This window comes from Pan paniscus, chromosome 20 (assembly GCF_029289425.2).
Source record: "Pan paniscus chromosome 20, NHGRI_mPanPan1-v2.0_pri, whole genome shotgun sequence".
Classification (NCBI taxonomy): domain Eukaryota; kingdom Metazoa; phylum Chordata; class Mammalia; order Primates; family Hominidae; genus Pan; species Pan paniscus.
The window spans coordinates 47099802-47121492 of NC_073269.2; the positions used below are offsets into that span (position 1 = coordinate 47099802).

The 21691-nt window shown below is 47.7% G+C and overlaps 1 protein-coding gene and 1 pseudogene across 2 annotated transcripts in view; one reads left to right on the forward strand and one right to left on the reverse strand.

The window, feature by feature from the left end:
• The window catches only part of LOC100984524 (cytochrome P450 2B6-like), a 109923-nt pseudogene that overhangs the window by 30759 nt on the left and 57473 nt on the right, over positions 1-21691 (forward strand). The window contains exons 3-6 of the transcript XR_008955033.2: positions 9252-9409; positions 17119-17384; positions 17977-18138; positions 19811-19959. The product of XR_008955033.2 is annotated as a cytochrome P450 2B6-like (transcript). The remainder of the gene's footprint in view (positions 1-9251; positions 9410-17118; positions 17385-17976; positions 18139-19810; positions 19960-21691) is intronic.
• On the reverse strand, positions 4-9255 carry CYP2A7 (cytochrome P450 family 2 subfamily A member 7). The gene is made up of 9 exons (XM_034944594.3): positions 8048-9255; positions 7606-7768; positions 6337-6486; positions 5942-6102; positions 4597-4773; positions 3689-3830; positions 3029-3216; positions 2367-2508; positions 4-1714 (listed from the first exon to the last, which is right to left on the reverse strand). Exons 1-9 carry the CDS (start codon positions 8225-8227, stop codon positions 1533-1535), a joined length of 1485 nt encoding a protein of 494 aa, XP_034800485.1. The 5' UTR covers positions 8228-9255; the 3' UTR covers positions 4-1532.

Here is a 21691-nt window from a genome sequence, read left to right on the forward strand (position 1 = left end):
GTGGTACATCATTATTGTTTCAATTTGAAATGGCTACTGACATATGATATGGAGCATCTTTCCTTATGCTTATTTGCTATGTGTATATTTTCTTTGGTGAGGTGTCTGCTCAGATCGTTTGCCCATTCTTTAATTGGGTTGTTTTCTATTGAGTTTTAACAGTTCTTTGTGTATTTTGAATGTAAGTCCCTTATCAGGTATGTCCCCTGCAAATATGTTCTCCTATTCTGTAGCTTGTATTGTCATTCTCTTGACAATTCTTTTGCAGAGCAGAAGCTTCTAATTTTAATGACACAGGACTTATCAATTGCTTCTTTCAAGGATTGTGCTTTTGGTGTTGTATCTAATAAGCCATCACCAAACTTAAGGTCATCCAGATTTTCTCCTATGTTATCTTCTAGAAGTTTTGTACCCACTATTCATTTAGGTCTACAATAAACTTGGAGTTAATTTTCGTGAAAGCTGTAAGGCAGCTTCTAAGGGGGACACACACTAACTTCTTTGAGAGTGGGCAGTGATTGTGAAACTCTCAGCTGGGTCTTACAACAGACCCCAGATCCATCAGGAGAGCCCAGCCTTCAGAAACCCATAGTGGAATGTGTTTCATGCATACACGGAGGAGAATATGCAGTCATATGCTCACATGCATGTCTGAACATGATCACACACATGAATATGGCTATGTCCTGATCCAGAGTTCTCTCATCATTCTCTGTAAGTGATTCTTTCCTTCAACTTCTTCATTAAGGGATATATTGACAGAATGTCATTAAAATTAAAAACTTCTGCTCTGCAAATATTGTTAATGGACTGACTCTGTATGTCCATTCATGTCTCGTTGTGTCCCTGGACTGACTCTGAATGGGCTACAGTGGCCTTATCTGGTAGCGAGCACAGATTACACCCGGGTATTCAAAGCATGTTGAGTAGGTGAGAGTGTGGGCATGTGTGCAGTGAAGGCAGGACAGCCACCCGCCAGGTCTCTGGAAAACTCCCCAGGACAGGGATGTTCAGGCCATGTGATGCTATACTAAGCTGTTTTATGTGAGGAATGGGTGGTTTTTAAGAATGTGTGAGGGCTATGGGCACAGATCTGTGTTCAAAGATTTTCTGGGCACTTATGTTTTGTGAGACATCAGATAGAGCCAACTTTCTAAGCCTCAGCTTTGTCACGTGTAAAATGGACATGAACGCGTTTCCCCTTCGCAGAGGTTTGTGGCAATTAAGGGAGGTGAGCGTGCAATAGTTTTTGAACAAAGGTGACACGGGGGTACTTGCTCAGGAAATAAGAGCTGCTATTATTACTACTCTTCATAGCATAATGTAAGGTTTCCCTTCCTCTCATCCCACCTCGGAAGCACCTTATCAAGGTGAACTGAGCCCCTTCTGTTTCTTCTCTTCCCTCTAGCCACCACGCCCCTTCCTTTCTCGCATCCTCCCCCCATTCTTATACCCGCCCCTTCCGCGAACCCCGCCCTGACCCCGCCTTTCCCTGGCCCCGCCCACCAGCCCTGCACCGGCACAGCCCTCGCTCAGCGGGGCAGGAAGCTCATGGTGTACTTTCGTGGGATCGTGGCAAAGCCCACGTGTTTGGGGGACACGTCAATGTCCTTAGGTGACTGGGAGGACTTGAAGCGGAAGTTCTGCATGACGGTGGTGAAGAAGAGAAAGAGCTCCATTCTGGCCAGGCCTTCTCCGAAACAGTTCCGCTTTCCTGAGGAGGAGAGGCAGGAGGGGTGGAGGTGAAGCCCACTCTCAGTGCAGCCTCGCCCCACTACCGACCTCCAGCTGCGGCTCTCCCAGGGAGGAGGGGTGGAATATTATGGCCTGAGAGAGTTTCAGAGGAGACTCTGATCCTCCCTGAGCCTCAGTTTCTTTCTATAAGAGATGTAACAATGGTGAACCAATATTGATATATTATTACTAACAAAGTCCATAGTTTACACTAGGGTTTACTCTGTGTTATACAGTTCTATGGGTTTTGAAAAAGGCATAATGTCACACATCCATCATAGATGGGGTGATCCATGCCAGGTGTAGCAATGGGAGGTTTAGATGTCCTTCCTGCCAGATACACTTGCAAATATGACTGCTGTGCCGTCATCTCCTTTTTAGGGATCTGAGGAATCTGCTGTGTGACCCTAGAGAAATACATCTACGGGGAAAGATGTTTCCTTTCCTTTTACCTGGGCGCAGGTATTGGGTGCTTGGTAGTTAAGGAAGTATCAGCTGGTGGCTCAAGGGTAGATTCTAACAGGAACTTCCAAGCTGGAGAAATAACAGGCTACACCACAGAGAGGGGAGGTGGGTGAGGGAGGCGCCTGCTGGTGTGAGCAGTGGCCTGGCAGCAAACAGTGGTCTCTTACCGATGGAAAAGGGCACAAAAGCATCACTCTTCTTAAACTGCCCCTTGTCATCCAGGAAATGCTGGGGATTGAAGTCCTGAGGGTTGGAGAAGAAGCTGGGGTCTCTCAGCACGGAGCCCAGCATAGGGAACACTTCGGTGCCCTGGTAGGGAGGAGGAAGTTGTGTGTGATGAGGCAGGTTAGGGGATTGGTGAAAGTACACAGGGGCTGGAGAGGGAACTAGGGTGCCCCAGGTTAGGGGAAGTGGCAGGCATGGAGGAGTTGGGGTCCTGTGAAGGAGGAGCTTTGGGGGATAGAAGGTTCACATCTCTGAAACAGGAAGTTTGGGAGACATGGGGTCCATGTCCTGCTACGCAGGTTGTTTGGGGGACCTGAGATTTGTGTCCCTAAGACAAAAGGCCTAATGGAAAGGGGGCTTCTGTTTCTTAAGATAGAAGTTTTGGAACATGAGTTTGATTCTCCCGACACAAAGAGTCTGGGGAGATGCAGGACTCAGGAGTGTCTAAGTGGAAAGGTGGAATGGATGTGGTGGTCGGGGAAGTCCTTTCTGACTGATTGAGGGAGTGGGACAGTGAGTAGAAAGCTTCTAATGGGGGCAGGATTCTGGGGACACAGAGAGGGGCTGGAAGTCCCCGTAGTCTAGGGGGTGGGGAGGATAGCACCTTAGGGAGGAAAAAATCCCGAAACTTGGTGTCCTTTTTAACCCTGCGGGCCAAACTCATGGGGATCACGTCTCCAAATCTTTGGATCTCGTGGATCACTGCCTCCATGTAGGGCATCTTGGTCCGGTCCTCAAACTTGGGCTGCCGGTTCTTGCCGATCACTCTGTCAATCTCCTCATGGACCTTTGCTGGGGGAGGAGGGAATGTGTTTAGGTATCTAGGAGTCTCAGAGCAGGAAATGATAGTCCGAATAGGTAAAACGGGGTAGATGATACGGCTCTGCCTATGACACGGAGGTAGAGCATTCATAACAGAACAGACATCAGCCATTCGCATTGTTGGAGTAGGATCCTGTTAACCAGGTTGTGCCAGAATCACAGGGGAGGCACAGGGAGGAACTTAGGGGATGACCCGGGGGAACGGGCAGCGGGCACTCAGTGGGCTTGGTACAGAAGTGACTGACCAATCAGTGCAGACATTTTCAATATTTTAATAGCTAATGAGACTCAGCTGATGCCTACCAGCTGAATGTTGCCCTGTCTCTGGACAGCAAGGCACATCTCAGGGTCCTGGGATCTGGGACAGGTGGGGACATTGCACCAGGCTAAGGGGAATTTTGAGGGTCTGGGGCCCTCCACTTCCGTCCCCCTCCAGCCTTACCCTCCACCTCTGGGTGCTTCATGAGCAGCAAGAAGCCATAGCGCAGGGTGGTGCTGACCGTCTCGGTGCCTGCAATGAAGAGGTTCAACGTGCTCATCATCAGGTTCTTCAAGTAGAACTCCGTGTTGGGGTTCTTCTCCTCCTGCAGGGAGAGGGGGCTTTAGGCCAACCTCACTCCTCTTGCCCTCAGGGCCCTTCTAGGGCTTTTCCTTTGGAGCTACCTCTCTTTGGTCCAGACCAAAGGTGGAAAGAGGGACCCTAGATCTACCAGACTTGCTCTAGGTTCCAGCCCTTGCCCTGGCTGCTGGCTTTGCCCAAAATGCTCTTCCTTCTCACCTTCTTTACTTTGCTGACCATCTGTCCTTCAATTATCAACTTAGCTGTCCGTTTTTTTTTTCTTACACTGACTTGGTCTTGCTAAGTTGCACAGGCTGGACTCGAACTCCTGGGCTCAAGCAATCCTCCACCCTCAGCCTCCTGAGTAGCTGGAACTGCACATGCGCATGACCATGCAGGCTCACTTACTTTTTAAACAATTAATTAATTTTTTTTGAGACAGGGTCTCATTCTGTCACCCAGGCTGGAGTGCAGTGCAGTGATCTTGGCTCATTGCAACCTCTGCCCCCCTGGGCGCCACCACGTGCAGCTAATTTTTGGATTTTTAGTAGAGACAGGGTTTGACCATGTTGGCCAGGCTGGTCTTGAACTCCTGACCTCAGGTGATCCACCTGCCTTGGCCTCCCAAAGTGCTGGGATTACAGGTTGTTAGCCACCGCGCCCAGCCAATTGTGAGGATTATTATGATGAGGGCTAATTTGAACGGGTCTGTGTCGTCTGCCCGCCCCACTCCCAGTCTGATTTCCCTCTGCCTGGCTTTGCACCTCCCCGCACTGGCTGCTGGGGTGTACCTCCTGCATGCGGATGAGAAAGGAGTCAATGAAGTCCCGTGGGGAATTGGGATCCAGCGTGCGCTGGTTGTGCTCCACCTTCTTGGCTATGAAGTCCTCCAGCCCTTGCAGCAACTTAAAGGCCTGTTGCTGTGGTCCTGGCAGGTGTTTCATCACCGAAGAGAACATCTCATAGAGCTGGGGTTGCAGAGAGAGGATGGGAATGGAAGGACAGCTGTCACGGGGCAGGAGCTGATGGGAATGGGGATTTGTTTCATAGCAAGGAAGGAACTGAGTTAAAGGCATCTGTCCAGGTGTTTAGGTATTTCAGTGGGGTTGGATGGAAACTTATATCTAAGTTTTCACGTGGATTAGGTGCCAGGGCCACGGTCTAGTAATTTAGGTGAGAAGAACTGAGACATATATCCAGGTTTCAGGTATTTAAACGAGGCTGGATTGGAGCACACATCTAGGTGTTCAGATATTCAAGTGAAGTTGAGTGGGAAGTCACCTGTCCAGGTGTTTAGCTCTTCAGGTGGGGCTGGTATGAGGTGAGTGGCACCTGTCTAGGTATTTAGGCATTCAAGTAGGCTTGGTTGGAGACAGCTATCCAGATACTTACTGGGTCTGGATTGGGGGCTTTTGTTCGGGTGTTCAGGTATTAAAGTGGGGCTGGTGAAGATGTTGAAGTGGAGGGGATACCTGTTGAGGTGTTTACCTATCCAAGTGGGATGCACTGGGAGCACCTCTGTAAGGTGTGTGATTGGAAAGCGTTGGGGAACACTTATTTGTGTGTCAGGGAACAATCTCTCTAGATATTTATGTGTTTAAGGTGTTGGTTAGGGCAGCTGTCCATGTTTTCAGGTATTTAAGTGGGTGAAGTAGAGGGCGCTTGGCCAGATATTCCAGTGGGCTAATCTGGGACATTTGTGTAGATGTGAAATGATTATGATGGGCTGGATTTTGCAGCACCAGGTGTTCAGGTATGCAGGAGGCGGGTTGAGGCAGTCACTTGTCCAGGTGTTAAAATATTCAGAAGAACTGGGTAGGGAGCATCTGTTAGAAATTACGGTAAGTTGGGGATGGGAACACGTGCCCAGGTGAGAGGGCTGAGCTGAGGGTATGCATCCTGCCAGCAGGCTCTGTTTTGGGGAGCATCTGTTGAGCTATCCAGGTGTCCTTGGAGACTGGGTATTTGGCATCTCTCCTGGGTTCTGGTGCAACTCTCCAGTTGTCCAATATCGGGGACTGATTTTGAGGGGACACTGTCTGGAGGGCGGTGGGAGTTTGGGGCACCTGTCTCCAGGTAGGGGAGCAGTTGGCAGGTTGTGGTAGGGGCGTCACGGGCCGGGCTGCAGCCAGTTACCTGCCCCGTGGAGGTTGACGTGAACTGGAAGATTCCCAGCATCATGCTCAGCAGTGACAGGAACTCTTTGTCCTCATAGTCAAAGCGGTCCCCAAAGACAATGGAGCTGATGACATTGGAGACTGTGCGGCTCAGGAAGAAGGTGGGATCGATATTGGCGCCTGCGGGTGTGGAGGGAGAAGGGAGTTGGGGAGAGAGTCAACTCAGAGGTCTGAGGAGAATCAGAATTCCAGGAGGCAGGGCCTTGTTGAGCCAAATTCCCAGCGCCAGACTCCAGGGCTGGAAGTGCGGGCGCCTTTCCCCACCTAGTCCCCATCTGCAGGCAGAACGCGCGCGGGTTCCTCGTCCTGGGCGTTTTCCTTCTCCTGCCCCCGCACTCGGGGAACCTTACTCACCGTGCGTGCTCCGGATGGCCTCGATGAGGAAGCCCGCCTCCTCCTGGATGCGCTCCTCGATGCCTCGCTTGCCTACCCCGAAGTCCCTCAGGGTGGCGATGGCAAAGCGCCGGAGCTGCTTGGCGCGCTCCCCGTTGCTGAACACCACGCCTGGGGAGGTGAACGCGGGGGTGGAGAGAGGTCAGGGGGCGGCAGTGGCAGGAGCGGACCAGTTCCAAGGGGCTCCCCAAGGGTGGAGCAGAGGGGTAGTGGGGTGGGAGAGAGATGGATTCAGTGTCAGTGCCCAGGACAGGTGCAAACTCAGTCAGAGAAACACGAGGTCGAGAGAGAGAGAGAGAGAGAGAGAGAGAGAGAGAGAGAGAGAGGCAGAGAGAGAGAGGAGAGGAGAGGAGGAGAGGAAGAGAGGGGGAGAGGGGAGAGGGGAGAGGAGAGAGGGGAGAGGGGAGAGGGGAGAGGGGAGAGGAGAGAGGAGAGAGGAGAGAGGAGAGAGGAGAGAGGAGAGAGGAGAGAGGAGAGAGGAGAGAGGAGAGAGGGAGACCGGGTAGAAAGAATAAGAGAATCAGAAGAGAAACAGAAAGGCCAGACAGAGAGATGCACAGAGAAACAGAGGGTTAAGGGGATACTCCATGGAGGAAGGGAAGGAAGTGGGGAGAGAAAGAGAGAGAGAGATGGAGGAAGAGGATGGAGGGAGGGGAAGTGAGATATGGGGAGATCTGGGAGGAGGAAATAAAAATGGTGAAAGATTCTTAAGCTGAGCTGGAGAAGAGAGAAAAATATTGAGATAGAAACAGAGAGGGTCTGGAAGGAAGAGAGACTCTTACCAGGAGATGGAGGCTAGAGATGTGGAAGTAAGAATAGCATGAAATCCTAAGAGAGAGGAAAAAGTGAGAGAGGGAAGTGGAGAGAGGAGAAACAGGGAGAAGCACAGAAGCTGAGAGCAACAAAAAGACAAATGAAGACAGAGGACCAGGGCTGGAAAACAGAAACCCAGGATGTCCTCAGAGATGGAGAGAGAGGGGAAAGAGGAGACTACAGTGAGAGAGAACAAGGAGATGGGGCAGAGAGAGGCAGGGAGGAATCAGGACAGGGATGCTGGAGACAGGTGAGGGATACACATGGAGAGGCCACAATGAAGGGAGATGGGGAGATAAGACCAGACCGGGGGTTCTGCCATAGCCTCCAGTGGGCAGGAGAGTCAGGGAGAAGGCTGGGAACACTGAGACCATCGTGTCCGCCTGGCCACCTTCCCCCTCTTGGGCACCCCCTCACCATAGCCTTTGAAGACCCAGTCGAAGGTGGCTTGCTCGCCTCGCCCGCTGAACTCCTCAGCCTGGTCCACCAGAGCCTCCTTGACAGCATCATGTCCACACAGCACCACGACCCGCCGGGGCCCCAAGTGAATGGTGAACACGGGGCCATAGTGCTCACTGAACTGATGGAGGCGGGTGGGAGTGGTTAGAGGGAGCAGCCCCCACTCTGAATGGGGCCCAGCACCGAGATGTCAAGTACTGGGATCCTTCACCCCCAGGTTCTCACAGTCAGGGAGCTGGACATCCCAAGATCCTGTCTTTCCTGGCTAGGACCCTGATGCTGAAACTCCAAAACTCCCTTTCCTAAGACTCTGGTCCACACTGGTCAATCCCCTGCCACAAAGCCCCAGCCAACTAGGCAGCCCCCACCCTGTGCCACCCATCTCCCTGCCTTGGGACACCTTCATGATGGAGTCACATATGTGCTCTGTGTTCAGCTGGAGGTAGTTTCCAATGAAGGGCAGTGGGGTGGGTCCCGGAGGCAGCTTCCCCCTGCTCTTCCTCTGCTGCCAGACAGACATCAAGACCATCACAGTCAGGCAGGCCAGCAAGGCCACCAGAAGCAGCCCTGAGGCCAGCATGGTGGTAGTGAGATGACAGATGGTGATGGGTGGGGTGGTTTGCCTTTATACTGCCTGAAAAAGAGGGATGGACTTTGGCTAATTACATAATCACCTCATTTCACCTCCCAACTACACGCCCCACCATGAATGCCACCTAGCTTGGGACACAGCCAGCAAAGGAGGATAAGGGGACCCCAGGGCAGCTGAACAGGGAGGGGGCCTCCAGACTAAATCTGTGGTACTTCAGGAGGGGTGCCGCAGGGCTGTGGATTTAGGAGGGGGCAACAGATAAGCCGTAGAACTGAGGAGTTTGGAATATTTGCATAGGGGAGCACTTGGGCTTTGGATTTGGGGTCTGAGAGTGAGAATGCACCCCAACGTTGTGGATCTGGGGGTTCCAGGGGAGAGGAATCCAAAGGTCTGGGTTTTATTAGGGTGAGATGGAAGTGTGGCTGTGCATCTGGGGGTCTTCTGTTGTGGAGGATGCAGGGTTAAGGGTCTCAGGACGGGGGACTCCAGGCGTATGGACTTGAAAGTCTCGGGGCTAGGAAGACCCAGGGCTGTGGGTGTGGAGTTTCTGGGAGGAGGAGTGTGTAGCAAGCCAGCAGGTGCTCCCAGAAAGCCCCGCAGCCCAGCAATGGGCCCAGGGGCTGACTTGATTTTGCTTTTGCCCAGAGCTGTCTCTTGATGCCCAGAATCCTCATTGGAACCTCAGAGTGAGGCCAGGATGGGTGCCATGGAACCTCCACTGCCCATCTCTGATTGGGAAAGGGGCGGAAGACCAGAGCCATATTTCAGGGGAACTTTCCCCACACCTGGAGAAGAGTACCTGGAGTTAGCAGTTGGCAGAGGGATTGGCTAGGTCTGGAGAAATACTAATAACAACCCCCAAATGATGGAAAAATCTCAAGTGTCCCAAGGGTTGTAATTTACAAAGACCTCCACTGGTTTCCAACCCAGATCCTTAGGGAAACCCACTAGATTGATTGTATCATCCCTATTAATATTATGATTGTTATTCATGTTTCTCATTTTATATAAGGATCTGTGGAGGACAGAAAACAGACAGTGGGCAGGGGACATGCGTGAGTGGCCCTGAACTCCCATCTCTCCTGCTCTGCGTCCTTAGTTCCACTTTCTGGATTTGGTTTTCCTGCCAGTGGAAAGGGAGTGTTTGGGAAGAGAAGATCACATCTGAGGGTAAGTTAAGTCTCCTTTAAGGGCGATTCCTGCTTTGTCAGGGGCTACTACTATTAGCAGGCAGAGGGAACAATCGCAGAAGAGATTGGGGTAAACTCCAGTATTAGGCACAGAGGTAGATCCTGGGGTGGGTGGGAGTGGAGAAGGGATGAGTAGCCCTCCTGTCCTTCCCTCAGGGAAATTCTTCCTTAGTAAACAGGACAGTTACCCTTTGGTGAGCATGGTCGTATATGGGAAGATTAAGTCTAGGTGTGTATGATCTGGTTGAATCTTTGTAACAGTGAGGTTGGTTCATCGTGATCATCCTCATTTTGAAGATGAGCAGATCTAGACTCCATAAATCCTCTTGAGTGAGGTCACACAGGGAGTAAGTGAGGGAGCTGGGATGTGAACTTTCTCCTCGCCCCCCCTTCATTGACTGGCCTAGATCACCCTGGGAGTCAAGTGTGGGCCAGCCTTAGCAGGAGGTGAGTGCTGAGACTGGCATCAGCAGTGGACACACTGATGACATTGGCGGGTTCTGATATCAGCATCAGGTATGGCCAGGGAGGGAAATGCATCGTGTTGGCTTTGGGACTGCCCCCAGGTATATGCGAGGATGGGAAACAAGTTGGCACTGAACTTGACACCAGGAGAATATTGAAGTCATGTTTGGTGCCAAGAGGGCTCTGTGTGTTGTCTCAGGTGTCATTGAGAGCATAAGAGTGTCCTGCTTCAGGAGGGCATAAGAGTGGCACCATATAGGGTCTGAGGTTGGTTCCAGTGGGCTCTGACATGAACATGAGACAGGTGCTGATATTGGTCCTATGTGGGTCTGAGATGAGCCTCAGCCAGACCCTGAGAGGGGCCCCAGATGGCCACAGGACAGGCTCTGATGGTTGGACCACTTAGGGTTGCACCTGTCCTCTGGGTCACCAACTTTGGACAAGTGGAGGTCGGTGAGGTTGGCACCCCCAGGACTGACATCTTGCTCAAAGTGTTCTAGGATGCTGAGCTCTGAGACCTGTGTGGAGGGAACAAAGGTCAGAGAACAAGGCAGAGAGAGGAAAGTTGTTTGTTGATTTTGGAGGGGAAGAGGTGGGAAGGAAGATTAGCACCAGCTTGGCAGATATCAATCGCTCGAATCCTGTTCACCAGCCTGCACCTGGGCCTGGCTCCTCCTTTTCCTTCTTGTTTCTTAAAAAGGTGGGAGACAGAAATCTGGGGAGTTTGTTTCTCAGTGGAGTTGGCACTAGGAAGTGCACTGCGTGATCAGCAGGTTGCCATGACCTGGCCAGGGAGGGGATGGGGAGAGACAGTTTGGGAGAACTCTAGTATTTGTGGACATAGAGGTCAATGAATTTTGGACTTGTTGATTACCCTGGAGCATGGAGTGAGAGAATGGTGTCTGAAATCATGTGGGAGGAACTTGTCCCAGTGGGCAGTGTCTTGGGAACAGGCTTTCAGAGTGAGTTAGTGGAAAACCCAGGAAGATCCCTTTCCTTTGCTTGGCCTCAGTTTCCTTTTCTGGATGGATGGTACAATGATTAAGGCCTGGATTGGAATCCTAACCTTATCCTTTCTTTGTTGTGTGGCTTTGAACAGCTGACTTCATCTCTCTGAGTCTTATGGAGCCAAGAACAGCTCCTACCTCTTTGGCTATTTAGGGGAGAAGTATATGTGTTAATGCAGATGAGGTACATGGCAGTAAGTGCTCAGTGAATGGTAGTTGTTCTCTTTAATCTGTAGGATGAAGCAGATGGATGAGATGTTCCCTAAGCACATTCCTTGCTTTTACATTCTCTAGTCTAAAGCTCACAAATCTTTTCCTTTGGGAAGGAGGAAAGGGACAGAGTCTTTGGGAACCTCCTTCCCCATCCCTTCCTCAGCATAGCCAAGCTTTACCCCATGGAGTTGTGAATAGGAAATTAATCCTTCATGGCCTCCTGGAGTGTGGTGCTGAGTTAGGCAGTATCTGCGGAAGGACAGGCCAGCATTAGACTCTCAGGTTATTCTGGTTGGCCCTGGAGCCCTGCACAGGACTTTGCCCACCTGTCTGTCTATGCTTGTCTTGCATCACATCTTTCTATCTTTCTCTTTCTCCTTCCCTGCAAGTCAGTGTTCCCCTCAATCACCCTGTGTGCTCCTGCATCTTTGTGTTTTGTGCCATTTTGTCCAGTGGGTTCTCCTGGATGCCTCTGCCATGTTTATCCTCATTTATACAACTGTGTGTGTGTCATTCTGGGTGCATGCTTTTAGTGTCTATGTGCATGTATGTTTCAGCACGTTCATGTTGATACATGAATTTATGTGTGCACCAGGCTTTGTGGTGTGTATGTTTGTGCTTGATAATGGGTATCCATTCCAACTTATGTCTGCACATGCACATGTGTGTGTGTGCCTGACAGGGTGTGGCACTGTTTCTCATTGCTTGCCAATCTGTGTCTGTCTCTGCATACAGCATGTGTGCACACATGATTTAGGGGTGTCTACGATGTGCATTTCTGTGTATAACAAGATGAATGCTGCATATTCATATTTATGTGTATACATTCACAATTGGGTGACTACATATAAGTATGTGGATTTTTTTTCTTTGTTTGTTTGTTTTTTTGAGACAGAGTCTTGCTCTGTCCCCACGCTGGGGGGCAGTGGCATGGTCTCGGCTGGCACCTCTGCCTCCCAGATTTACACCATTCTCCTGCCTCAGCCTGCTGAGTGGCTGGGGCTACAGGTGCCCGCCACCATGCCCGGCTAATTTTTTGTATTTTTAGTAGAGATGGGGTTTCACCATGTTAGCCAGGATGGTCTCGATCTCCTGACCTCGTGATCCGCCCGCCTCGGACTCCCAAAGTGCTGGGATTACAGGTGTGAGCCACCGCGCCCGGCCAGTATGTGGATGTTTTCATGTGTTCATTCTGGTGTGTGTGTGCAGACTTGTGGGCCATGTTGCATACACGTGAACATCTGATATTTTCCTGTGCTCATCTGTGTTTGGATTAAAACAATCCTATCCCAGCTCCATTTATCTGCTTGAAAAAACCCCCAGAACTGCAGGAAGCTTTTTATGAGCATAATCTTAATTGAACTCCTGATTGCAAGACTGAGGTTAGCTTTATCATCTCCATTTTGCAAATGAGTTAGATAAGTTCCCCCAAAGCCGGTCATAAGTGACTTGCTTCTGCATTTCACAGCTAATGAGTGTAGAGTCTTAGTATGGTCTTGTGTGATGGTAAATTTTTTTTTTTTTGGAGATGGAGTTTCGCTCTTTTGCTCTTGTTGCCCAGGCTCGAGTGCAATGGTGCGATCTTGGCTCACTGCAACCTCTGCCTCCTGGGTTCAAGTGATCCTCCAGCCTCAGCCTCCCGAGTAGCTGGGATTATAGTCACCAGATGCAGCTCATTTTTGTATTTTTAGTAGACACAGGGTTCACCATGTTTGTCAGGCTGGTTTCAAACTCCTGACCTCAGGTGATCTGCCCACTTCGGCCTCCCAAAGTGCTGGGATTACAGGCATGAGCTACCATGCCTGGCTATGAATGTAAGTTTCATGCTGTTAACCACCACTTTGGACTGCCAGGCCCCACCTGTTTTTCTTTATGAAACATTAGAAAAACTGCTTGTACTCTCTTGTGTTTCTTCAAATACTTCCGTGTAAACATGTAACAAAAGATTTCAAAATGTTAGAAAAAAAAGTCTTTTAATAGGAGGGAGACTTGACCTTCTATAGTGTTTGCACTCTTTGGAACCTTAAGCAAAGACCTAGTTGGCCAGTATAGCCCTCATGCCATTGGCAATGAAGCAGTGGGGGAGTTGGGGTACTAGTTGTTGTGGCCAGAGAGTGAAATGTCTGTGTTTCACATTTCAGATTGATGATGAGGATTTGGGGGGTGGGGCTGTGGGAATATTGGCTGAAAATAGAGTGAAGAAGGTCAAAGAAGAGAAGACAGTCAAGATTCTTTTTTTCTGAGTGTTTGGACAGCTCACATCCATGGCCATGAAGTTCCTCCCTACCAGGAAAATGGCAGGACTTAGAGTTCAGAGATGGGAAAGAAGTTGGATAGATGACAGGGATGAGCAGCTTTTTTTTTTTTTTCTTTTGAGGTGGAGTCTTGCTCTGTTGCCCAGGCTGGAGTGGAGTGCTACGATCTTGGCTCACTGCAAGCTCCACCTCCCGGGTTCATGCCATTCTCCTGCCTCAGCCTCCGAAGTAGCTGGGACTACAGGCGCCCACCACTACGCCCGGCTAATTTTTTGTATTTTTAGTAGGGACTCTGTCTCAAAAACAAGACAAACAAAAACAAACAAACATGATGCAACTATATGCTGCCTATAAGAAACTCATTTTACCTGTAAAGACGCATATAGACTGAAAGTACGTAGATGGAAAAAGATATTCCATGCAAGCAAAAACCAACAGCAAGCAGTAGTAGCTATAACTTATACCAGTTGAAACAGATTTTAAGGCCGGGCGGGAACGGTGGTTCACGCCTGTAATCCCAGCACTTTGGGAGGCTGAGGTGGGTGGATCATAAGGTCAGGAGATCGAGACCATCCTGGCCAACACGGTGAAACCCTGTCTCTACTAAAAATACAAAAATTAGCCGGGCATGCACCTGTAGTCCCAGCTACTGGGGAGGCTGTGGCAGGAGAACCACTCGAACCTGGGAGGCAGAGGTTGCAGTGAGCAGAGATCGTGCCACTGCATTCCAGCCTAGGCGACAGAGCGAGACTCCGTCTCAGAAAAAAAACAAACAAAAACAAAACCCATTTTAAATCAAAAACATTAAAAATAAAAACAAAACAAAGTATGAACCCGGGGGGGTGGAGGTTGCAGTGAGCCAAGATCACACCAGTGCACTCTAGCCTGGGCTGTAACAGAGCAAGACTCCATCTCAAAAAAAAAAAAAAAATTCTGGCAGCATCACATTTCTTAGTCCCAGAAAGAGGGGCATGTGACTAGGCAAAAAATGACCCAGGTTCCATTTCATGCACACACCCTCTGGAGCACAAATCTCCTTCTCTCTATCCCACTTAGACCTGGGTTTCTCTCTTGTCCCTGTATCTCTTTGTTTCGTTGCCTTTCTCTTTGTTCATCTCCATCTCCAACTTTTTGTCTAGTTGGATTTCTCTCTGAGTCATGGGTGCGTCCACTCTTTGGGTTCCTCTTGATTCTCTTCTCAGCCGTATGTCACCTTCTCAGTCTCTGTCTCACTGAAACTTTTTTCCTGTCTTTTATTCTTTCTGCTTCTATCTCCCTCTCTCTGTTTCTTTGAATTGCCTTTTGTCTCTGTGTCCTCCTTGACATTTATCTTTGACTCACTGAATCTCTCTCTCTCTCATCTCAATTTTGTTTTGTTTGCTTTGTTTTGTTTTTGAGACAGTCTCGCTCTTGTTGCCCAGGCTGGAGTGCAGTGGTGCGATCTTGGCTCACTGCAACTTCCACCTCCTGGGTTCAAGCAGTTCTCCTGCCTCAGCCTCCTGAGTAGCTGGGATTACAGGCGCCCACCACCATGACTGGCTAATTGTGTGTGTGTGTGTGTGTGTGTGTGTGTGTGTGTGTGTGTGCATGCATGTATTTTTAGTAGAGACAGGGTTTCACCATGTTGGCCAGGCTGATCTCGAACTCTTGACCTCAGGTGATCCACCTGCTTTGGCCTCCCAAAGTGCTGGGATTACAGGTGTGAGTCACTGTGCCTGTCCTCATCTCTATTTTGATCTCGCTCTGGTTCTGTTTCTATGCACCTCTATTTTGTCTCAATCTTGATTTCTGTCTCCATCACATAATACCTGGCATAATCTGCCATGCTCTGAATTTCTCTGCCTCAAGTCCTCTGCAATTATTTTTCCTCTTTAGCTTGCTTCTACTTTTTAGTTCAAGTTCCTCCACTCCTGGCTTCCTATCTGGAGGTGGGATGGTGAAGGGAGCTGTTCTAAGAGTACTTGCTCTCTCCCTTCCCGTCTGAGTAGGAAAACCAGACTCACCATCACCACACACATGCCACCACCCTGAATGGGTGTTAAATGCTGGGGTGTGAGGATCAGAATGGGATGGGGAGGTGAAATCTAAGAGAGTCAAAGGAGATGGGCTGAGCTGAGTCTCTACTCCAAGAAAGACATTCTAGCAGCAGATCCAAGAGACAGAACGTGACTGTGTGTGAGTCACTCAGTTTTTGCAGAATTTCCACCACTTCTGGACACAGGATGCCTCAGCTAAGCCAGCCAAACCCCATTCCCAAAACTTACAGATACCTTGAGGGATTCAGTTTCCAAGTCTGAGAATACAGTTGTGTGAAAAGGACATTGAATTTTGATAAATAGTATATGTGGGTAGGATATAATATCCAGGAAGTTCATTTCAGGCCAATAAGGCTTTGAAAATATTTGGTGCGGAAAAGGTAGTGAATCACTTTTTAGATTATTAAGGAACACAATCACTAATTGCGCTGGAGGAGATGTTCTCCTCCAGAGACTGGGGTTCAGAGGTGATCCCTACACCTTAGACTTTTAAAACACACACACACACACACACACACCAACACACACTACAGCAAAGTTCTTTTTTTCTTTTTTTAATTTGATACAGCAAAGTTCTGATACACCAACACAAGTAATCTTTGATTATTGTTATTTAACATCTTGAGTAGAAAACAAGAACTTTTTGAACAAAACCCTTTCAATTGATTTATTTCTCTTGTTTTCTAAATCTTCAGCTTACTTTCCTTATTAACATTCTAGTGTTCCATTACACAGTAGGGTAGCTGTAGTTAACGATAATACATTGCGTATTTCAAAATAGTTAGAAGAGAGGATTTTGAATGTTCTTACCACAAAGAAATGATAAATGTCTCAGTAATGGATATAATAATTACCCGAATTTGATTGTTATACATCGCATACATGTATAAAAACATCACACTGTACCCCACAAATATGTACAATTATTATGTCAATTAAAAAAATTTAATAACTGTTTAATTAGGGTTATACTTAATTAAGTAATGAACAAAGAGTTTTCCTTGTTGTCTATCAAGACTTTCTAAAACAACATGGTCTGCCAGCTGTGGTGGCTCACGCCTGTAATTCCAGCACTTTGGGAGGCTAACGGTGGGGGGTGGATCACTTGAGGCCAGGAGTTCGAGGCCAGCATGGCCAATATGGTGAAACCACATCTCTACAAAAATACAAAAATTAGCTGGGCATGGTGGTGTGTGCCTGTAGTCCTAGCTACTTGGGAGGCTGAGGCATGAGAATCGCTTGAACCCTGGAGGCAGAAGTTGAAATGAGATTATACCACTACACTCCAGCCTGGGTGACAGAGTGAGAATCTGTCTGAAAAAATAAAACAATAAAAAAAAAAAAAATAAAACAGCATGGTTTCCCTATTTGATAGATGGGGAAACAAGTCCCAGAGGTTAAGTGACTTTCCCAGTGAAGAAAAGACAGAGCTGCCACTTGTACCCAGATTGTCTGGATCCTAAAATCAATAGCCTAAAAAGATAATAATTTGCCTCTTACACCCCACCAAGAAATTCTGTTTAATTCTGTTGAGCTGAGAGAGAAGAACAGGGAGACTGGAAATATGAAGAAAGGGGAATGGCCCTAGAGGATTTCCCTGTGTGAATTCAATTTACCTTTATTCAGGTGGGAGATTATAGGTTATATAACCACCCCCAATATAAAGCAATCTCTTCACCAATGACACTCAAACCCGGAAAACTTGAATCCCAGGGTGTTCAGATTTTGGTATAAGCTGATCTCCCAGGAACTACTTGGCAGGATCTGGTGCCCAGGACAGAACCTGTTGACCTGGCACCATGGAGCTGGGAGGGGCTGTCACCATCTTTCTGGCACTCCACTTGTCTTGCCTGCTCATCCTCATTGCCTGGAAACGAATGGATACGGCAGGAAAGCTGCCCCCACGTCCTACACCAATTCTTTTCCTGGGGAACCTGCTGCAAGTTTGAACTGATGCTACGTTTCAGTCTTTCATGAAGGTGAGTCTGTCTGTCCCCTTTAATAGGGCTAAAAGCAACTAATCCTATAGCCAGATTCATATAGAACCTTATGACTTCTAAAAGATAGACTCTCAGAAACACAGACTTTGCAAATCTTAGAATTCTGAAATTCCAGAATCCTAAAATGTTGGAAACACACATTCTCAGTGCATTGAAATAAGATTTTCATGATCTCAGGACTTTGGAATCACAGTACATTATATTTTTAAACACAGGATTCTTTGACTCAGCTTGTCTTAGCACTTTGAGACTTGGTATCATGAAGTCTTAAGATTCTAGAAATTTAACATTTCAGAGAGAGAAGTATGAATCTTAGAATTCATCAAATCCAGGTCCATTATTTTAGAGATGCAGACAGTAAGTCTTGCGGGGAGGGATGAGCTTTTGCCAAGGGTGACAGGAGCCAAGACTTCCATGCCTCTTTCCCAGTATTCCTTCCAAGCCCAGATTTACCTTGGTTCCTTAGTACCATGTTTATATCCCTCTGAAATCGCCATCCTCTAAAATCCTCAACTGGCCTATGCTTGGTACTCCAGTCAGCCCCTCCTCTTGTGTTTTCCTTCACTCCAAGCTCAGGGAGAAATACAGCCCTGTGTTCACTGTGTACATGGGTCCCGGCCAGTGGTGGTTTTATGTGGACATGAAGCAGTGAAGGAAGCCTTGATAGACCAAGCGGATGAGTTCAGTGGCCGTGGAGAACTGGCTTCAATAGAGCAAAACTTCCAAGGTCATGGTAGGTAGCAACAACAACAAAAACAATAAGACCAGAAATGACTGCAATGCACTCCCTATATGCCAGGTTCTTTGGTAAGTAGTCCACATGACTTACTGCATTGACTCCCTTAGGAGAGCTGTTAACATTATACTAATGTTGTCAATGAAAAAGCTAAGATAGGCCGGGTGTGGTGGCTTATGCCTGTAATCCCAGCATTTTGGGAGGTTGAGGCGGGCAGATCACCTGAAGTCAGGAGTTTGATACCAGCCTGGCCAACATGGTGAAACCCCGTTTCTACTAAAAATTAAAAAAAAAATTAGCTGGGCATAGTGGTGGGCACCTGTAATCCTAGCTGCTCAGGAGGCTGAGGCAGGAGAATCACTTGAACCCTGAAGGCGGAGGTTATAGTGAGCTGAGATTGCACCATTGTACTCCAGCTTGGGCAACAAGAGTGAAACCCTGTCTCAAAAAAAAAAAAAAGAAAAAGCTAAGATAAAGGTTAGATAATGTCACACAGTAAATGGTAGGATAATTTCATTTTGAGCCTATGCCATCTGACTCTAAACTGTTTTCTGTGTTATTTCTGCTCCTATTTTTAATGGATTAGTTATTTTATTTTATTTTTTTTTGAGACAGAGTTTCACTCTTGTTACCCAGGCTGGAGTGCAATGGCATGATCTTGGTTCACCACAACCTCTGCCTCCTGGGTTCAAGCCATTCTCCTGCCTCAGCCTCCTGAGTAGCTGGGATTACAGGCATGCACCACCATGCCCGGCTAATTTTGTATTTTAAGTAGAGATGGGGTTTCTCTATGTTGGTCAAGCTGGTCTCGAACTCCCAACCTCAGGTGATCCACCTGCCTCAGCCTCCCAAAGTGCTGGTATTACAGGTGTGAGCCACTGAGCCCGGGGGATTAGTGATATTCTTTATGCACCCATAGCCAACCCTCATACCCCTTATAGCTAACCTTATTTCTCATCTTCCTATACTCATACACATACCTAACCCATAGGTCTCTGCCTCCTTCACTTAGGTAGATCTCTTTCTCTCATGCATCCATCTCTAACTGCCCACATCCTTCAATTCCAAGCAGGCTCACCACATTCTGCCTATCTATCTATCTATCTATCTATCTATCTATCTATTTATCTATCTATCCATCTATCTATCTTTCTATTACCTTTTTTTCCTTCTGTCCGTTCATCCATATTCATCAGAAAATCCATTCATTATTCTTTCTATAAAAATATCTTTCACTCTATTATCTATACATCTGTCAATTAACTTTCTATTTATTCATCTAGTCATCATTCCTTCCATTCATTAATGCTTTCATCATTCACACATCTATCAATCTCTCTATCCACTCTCCAACTGTTATTTACTCAGTTATTTTTTTATTTATCCAGTTCCACCTCTGCTTCCTGTAAGAAACACTCTTTGATCTCCCCCTATCATTCCTGCACTGATTCCCTTTTCCTCCACCTGAGTCTGGACTTTTTTTTTTTTTCTTTCCTGAGGATCCTGCAGAGAGGGAACCTTACTCTCTTGATTGAGTCTTGAAGGTTGAGGATGGCTTCCTGGACAGCAGAGTCTAGAGCTTTCATAATCTTTCCTCATCACTGCCTAAGCACAGAGTTGAACACAGCAAGGGGAGGGAGGCAGAAGCCTGAGACTGAGATCTTGGCAGGTGTAGCTCTGGCCAATGGAGAACGATGGAGGATTCTCCGACGCTTCTCCCTGACCATCCTTCGGGACTTCGGGATGGGAAAGCAGAGCATTGAGGAGCGAATTCAGGAGGAGGCCAGCTACCTACTGGAGGAGTTCCGGAAGACCAAGGTATGAGGGCCACAAGGGGGAGGACCACTAGGTGACTGGGTGGTTATGGAGCTCTCAGTCACGAGAAGATGGGCCTTGGTGGGAGAAAGCTCTGGAATGGAAGAAGAGGGAAAATATTAAGAATCCACTGAGATTTCTGGCAGCTTCCATATTAAGAGTTTACGTGATCATGCCTGTAATCTCAGCACTTTGGGAGGCCAAGGCGGGCAGATCACGAGGTCAGGAGATCAAGACCATCCAGGCTAACATGGTGAAACCCTGTCTCTACTAAAAATACAAAAAAATTAGCCGGGTGTGGTGGCGGGCACCTGTAGCCCCAGCTACTCGGGAGGCTGAGGCAGGAGAATGGTGTGAACCTGGGAGGTGAAGCTTGCAGTGAGCGGAGATTGCACCACTGCACTCCAGCCTGGGCGACAGAGCGAGACTCCGTCTCAAAAAAAAAAAAAAAAAAAGAGTTTACATGAGCTGGGCATGGTGGCACATGCCTGTAGTGTCAGCCGCCTGTGGGGCTGAGGCTGGAAGTTGCTTGAGCCCAGGAGTTCAAGGCTGCAGTGAGCTATGATCATGCCACTGCACTTCAATATGGGAGACACAGTGAGACTCTATCTCTTAAAACAACAACAACAAAACAATTAACATGGAAGACCCTTAGAGACCACTTATCTAGAAACTTTCATCAGTGGATCTCAGGGTGGGTCTGTGAGCTCTCGATATCCTACACAGATTTTGGTGACATATGACTTTGTGACTCTTCTTGAAGAGAGTCTCAAATTTCATTCCATTTGTATATCTGTATTGTAGTAAAAAAAATACATAACATAAAATTTACCATATTCACCATTTTAAGTGTCCAGTTCAGTAGTGTTAAGTATATTCATGTTGTGAAAAAAATCTTTTGAACTTTTTTATCTTGCAAATGTGAAACTCTATACTCATTTCATTGTGTTTTTAAAGGAGTTCAGTTCCACCAAAAAATAAGGTCTAGAAACACTGGGGTCTATAGAGAAAAGACAGAGAGGCTGAAAACAAACAAACAAACAAACAAACAGAGAAAATTAGATAAGAGGTAGAAATAGAGACACATTTTCTCTACACCTGAGGCTCCTTGCCTGGTCTCTATGGGTGATTAACAGGTCTATATAAAAGCTTCAAATGCCCATGTACCCCAGAAATTATTCATAAAATTGTGTATTTGTGAATATGTGCATTATTCTAGAGAAATTGTTCCCAGATCTACTGATCTTGTTTTACGGAAGGTGTAGGTGAGGGCAAGGGAAGGATTTTGTTTTGTTTTGTTTTGTTTTGTTTTGAGACAGAGTCTTGCTCTTGTCACCCAGGTTGGAGTGCAATGGCATGATCTCAGCTCACTACAACCTCCACCTCCCAGTTTCAAGCGATTCTCCTGCCTCAGCCTCCTGAGTAGCTGGTATTACAGGCACCTGCCACCACGCCCGGCTAATTGTTGTATTTTTAGTAGAGACGGGGTTTCGCCATGTTGGCCAGGCTGGTCTCCAACTCCTGACCTCATGATCTGCCTGCCTCAGCCTCCCAAAGTGCTGGGATTACAGGCGTGAGCCACCGCGCCCAGCCCGGAAGGATTTTTTAAATTGCCTAAATGGAATTATCGGTAGAGCTAGACAGAATTCAGGAACTTTTATAATGTGTCCCTTATCCCACTTTTCTCCAAATATGTGAGTCTCTAACATCAACACATTTAAGTAATAATAATAAA

What these genes read in the sequence shown, in the direction of transcription:
- CYP2A7 (XM_034944594.3), bottom strand. Translation starts at nt 8,227, where the DNA reads ATGCTGGCCTCAGGGCTGCTTCTGGTGGCCTTGCTGGCCTGCCTGACT. An exon ending in TATGTGACTCCATCATGAAG is followed by an intron (nt 7,769 to 8,047) that starts GTGTCCCAAGGC and finishes CGCCTCCATCAG; the next exon opens with TTCAGTGAGCACTATGGCCC. An exon ending in CTGGGTCTTCAAAGGCTATG is followed by an intron (nt 6,487 to 7,605) that starts GTGAGGGGGTGC and finishes TCACCTCCCCAG; the next exon opens with GCGTGGTGTTCAGCAACGGG.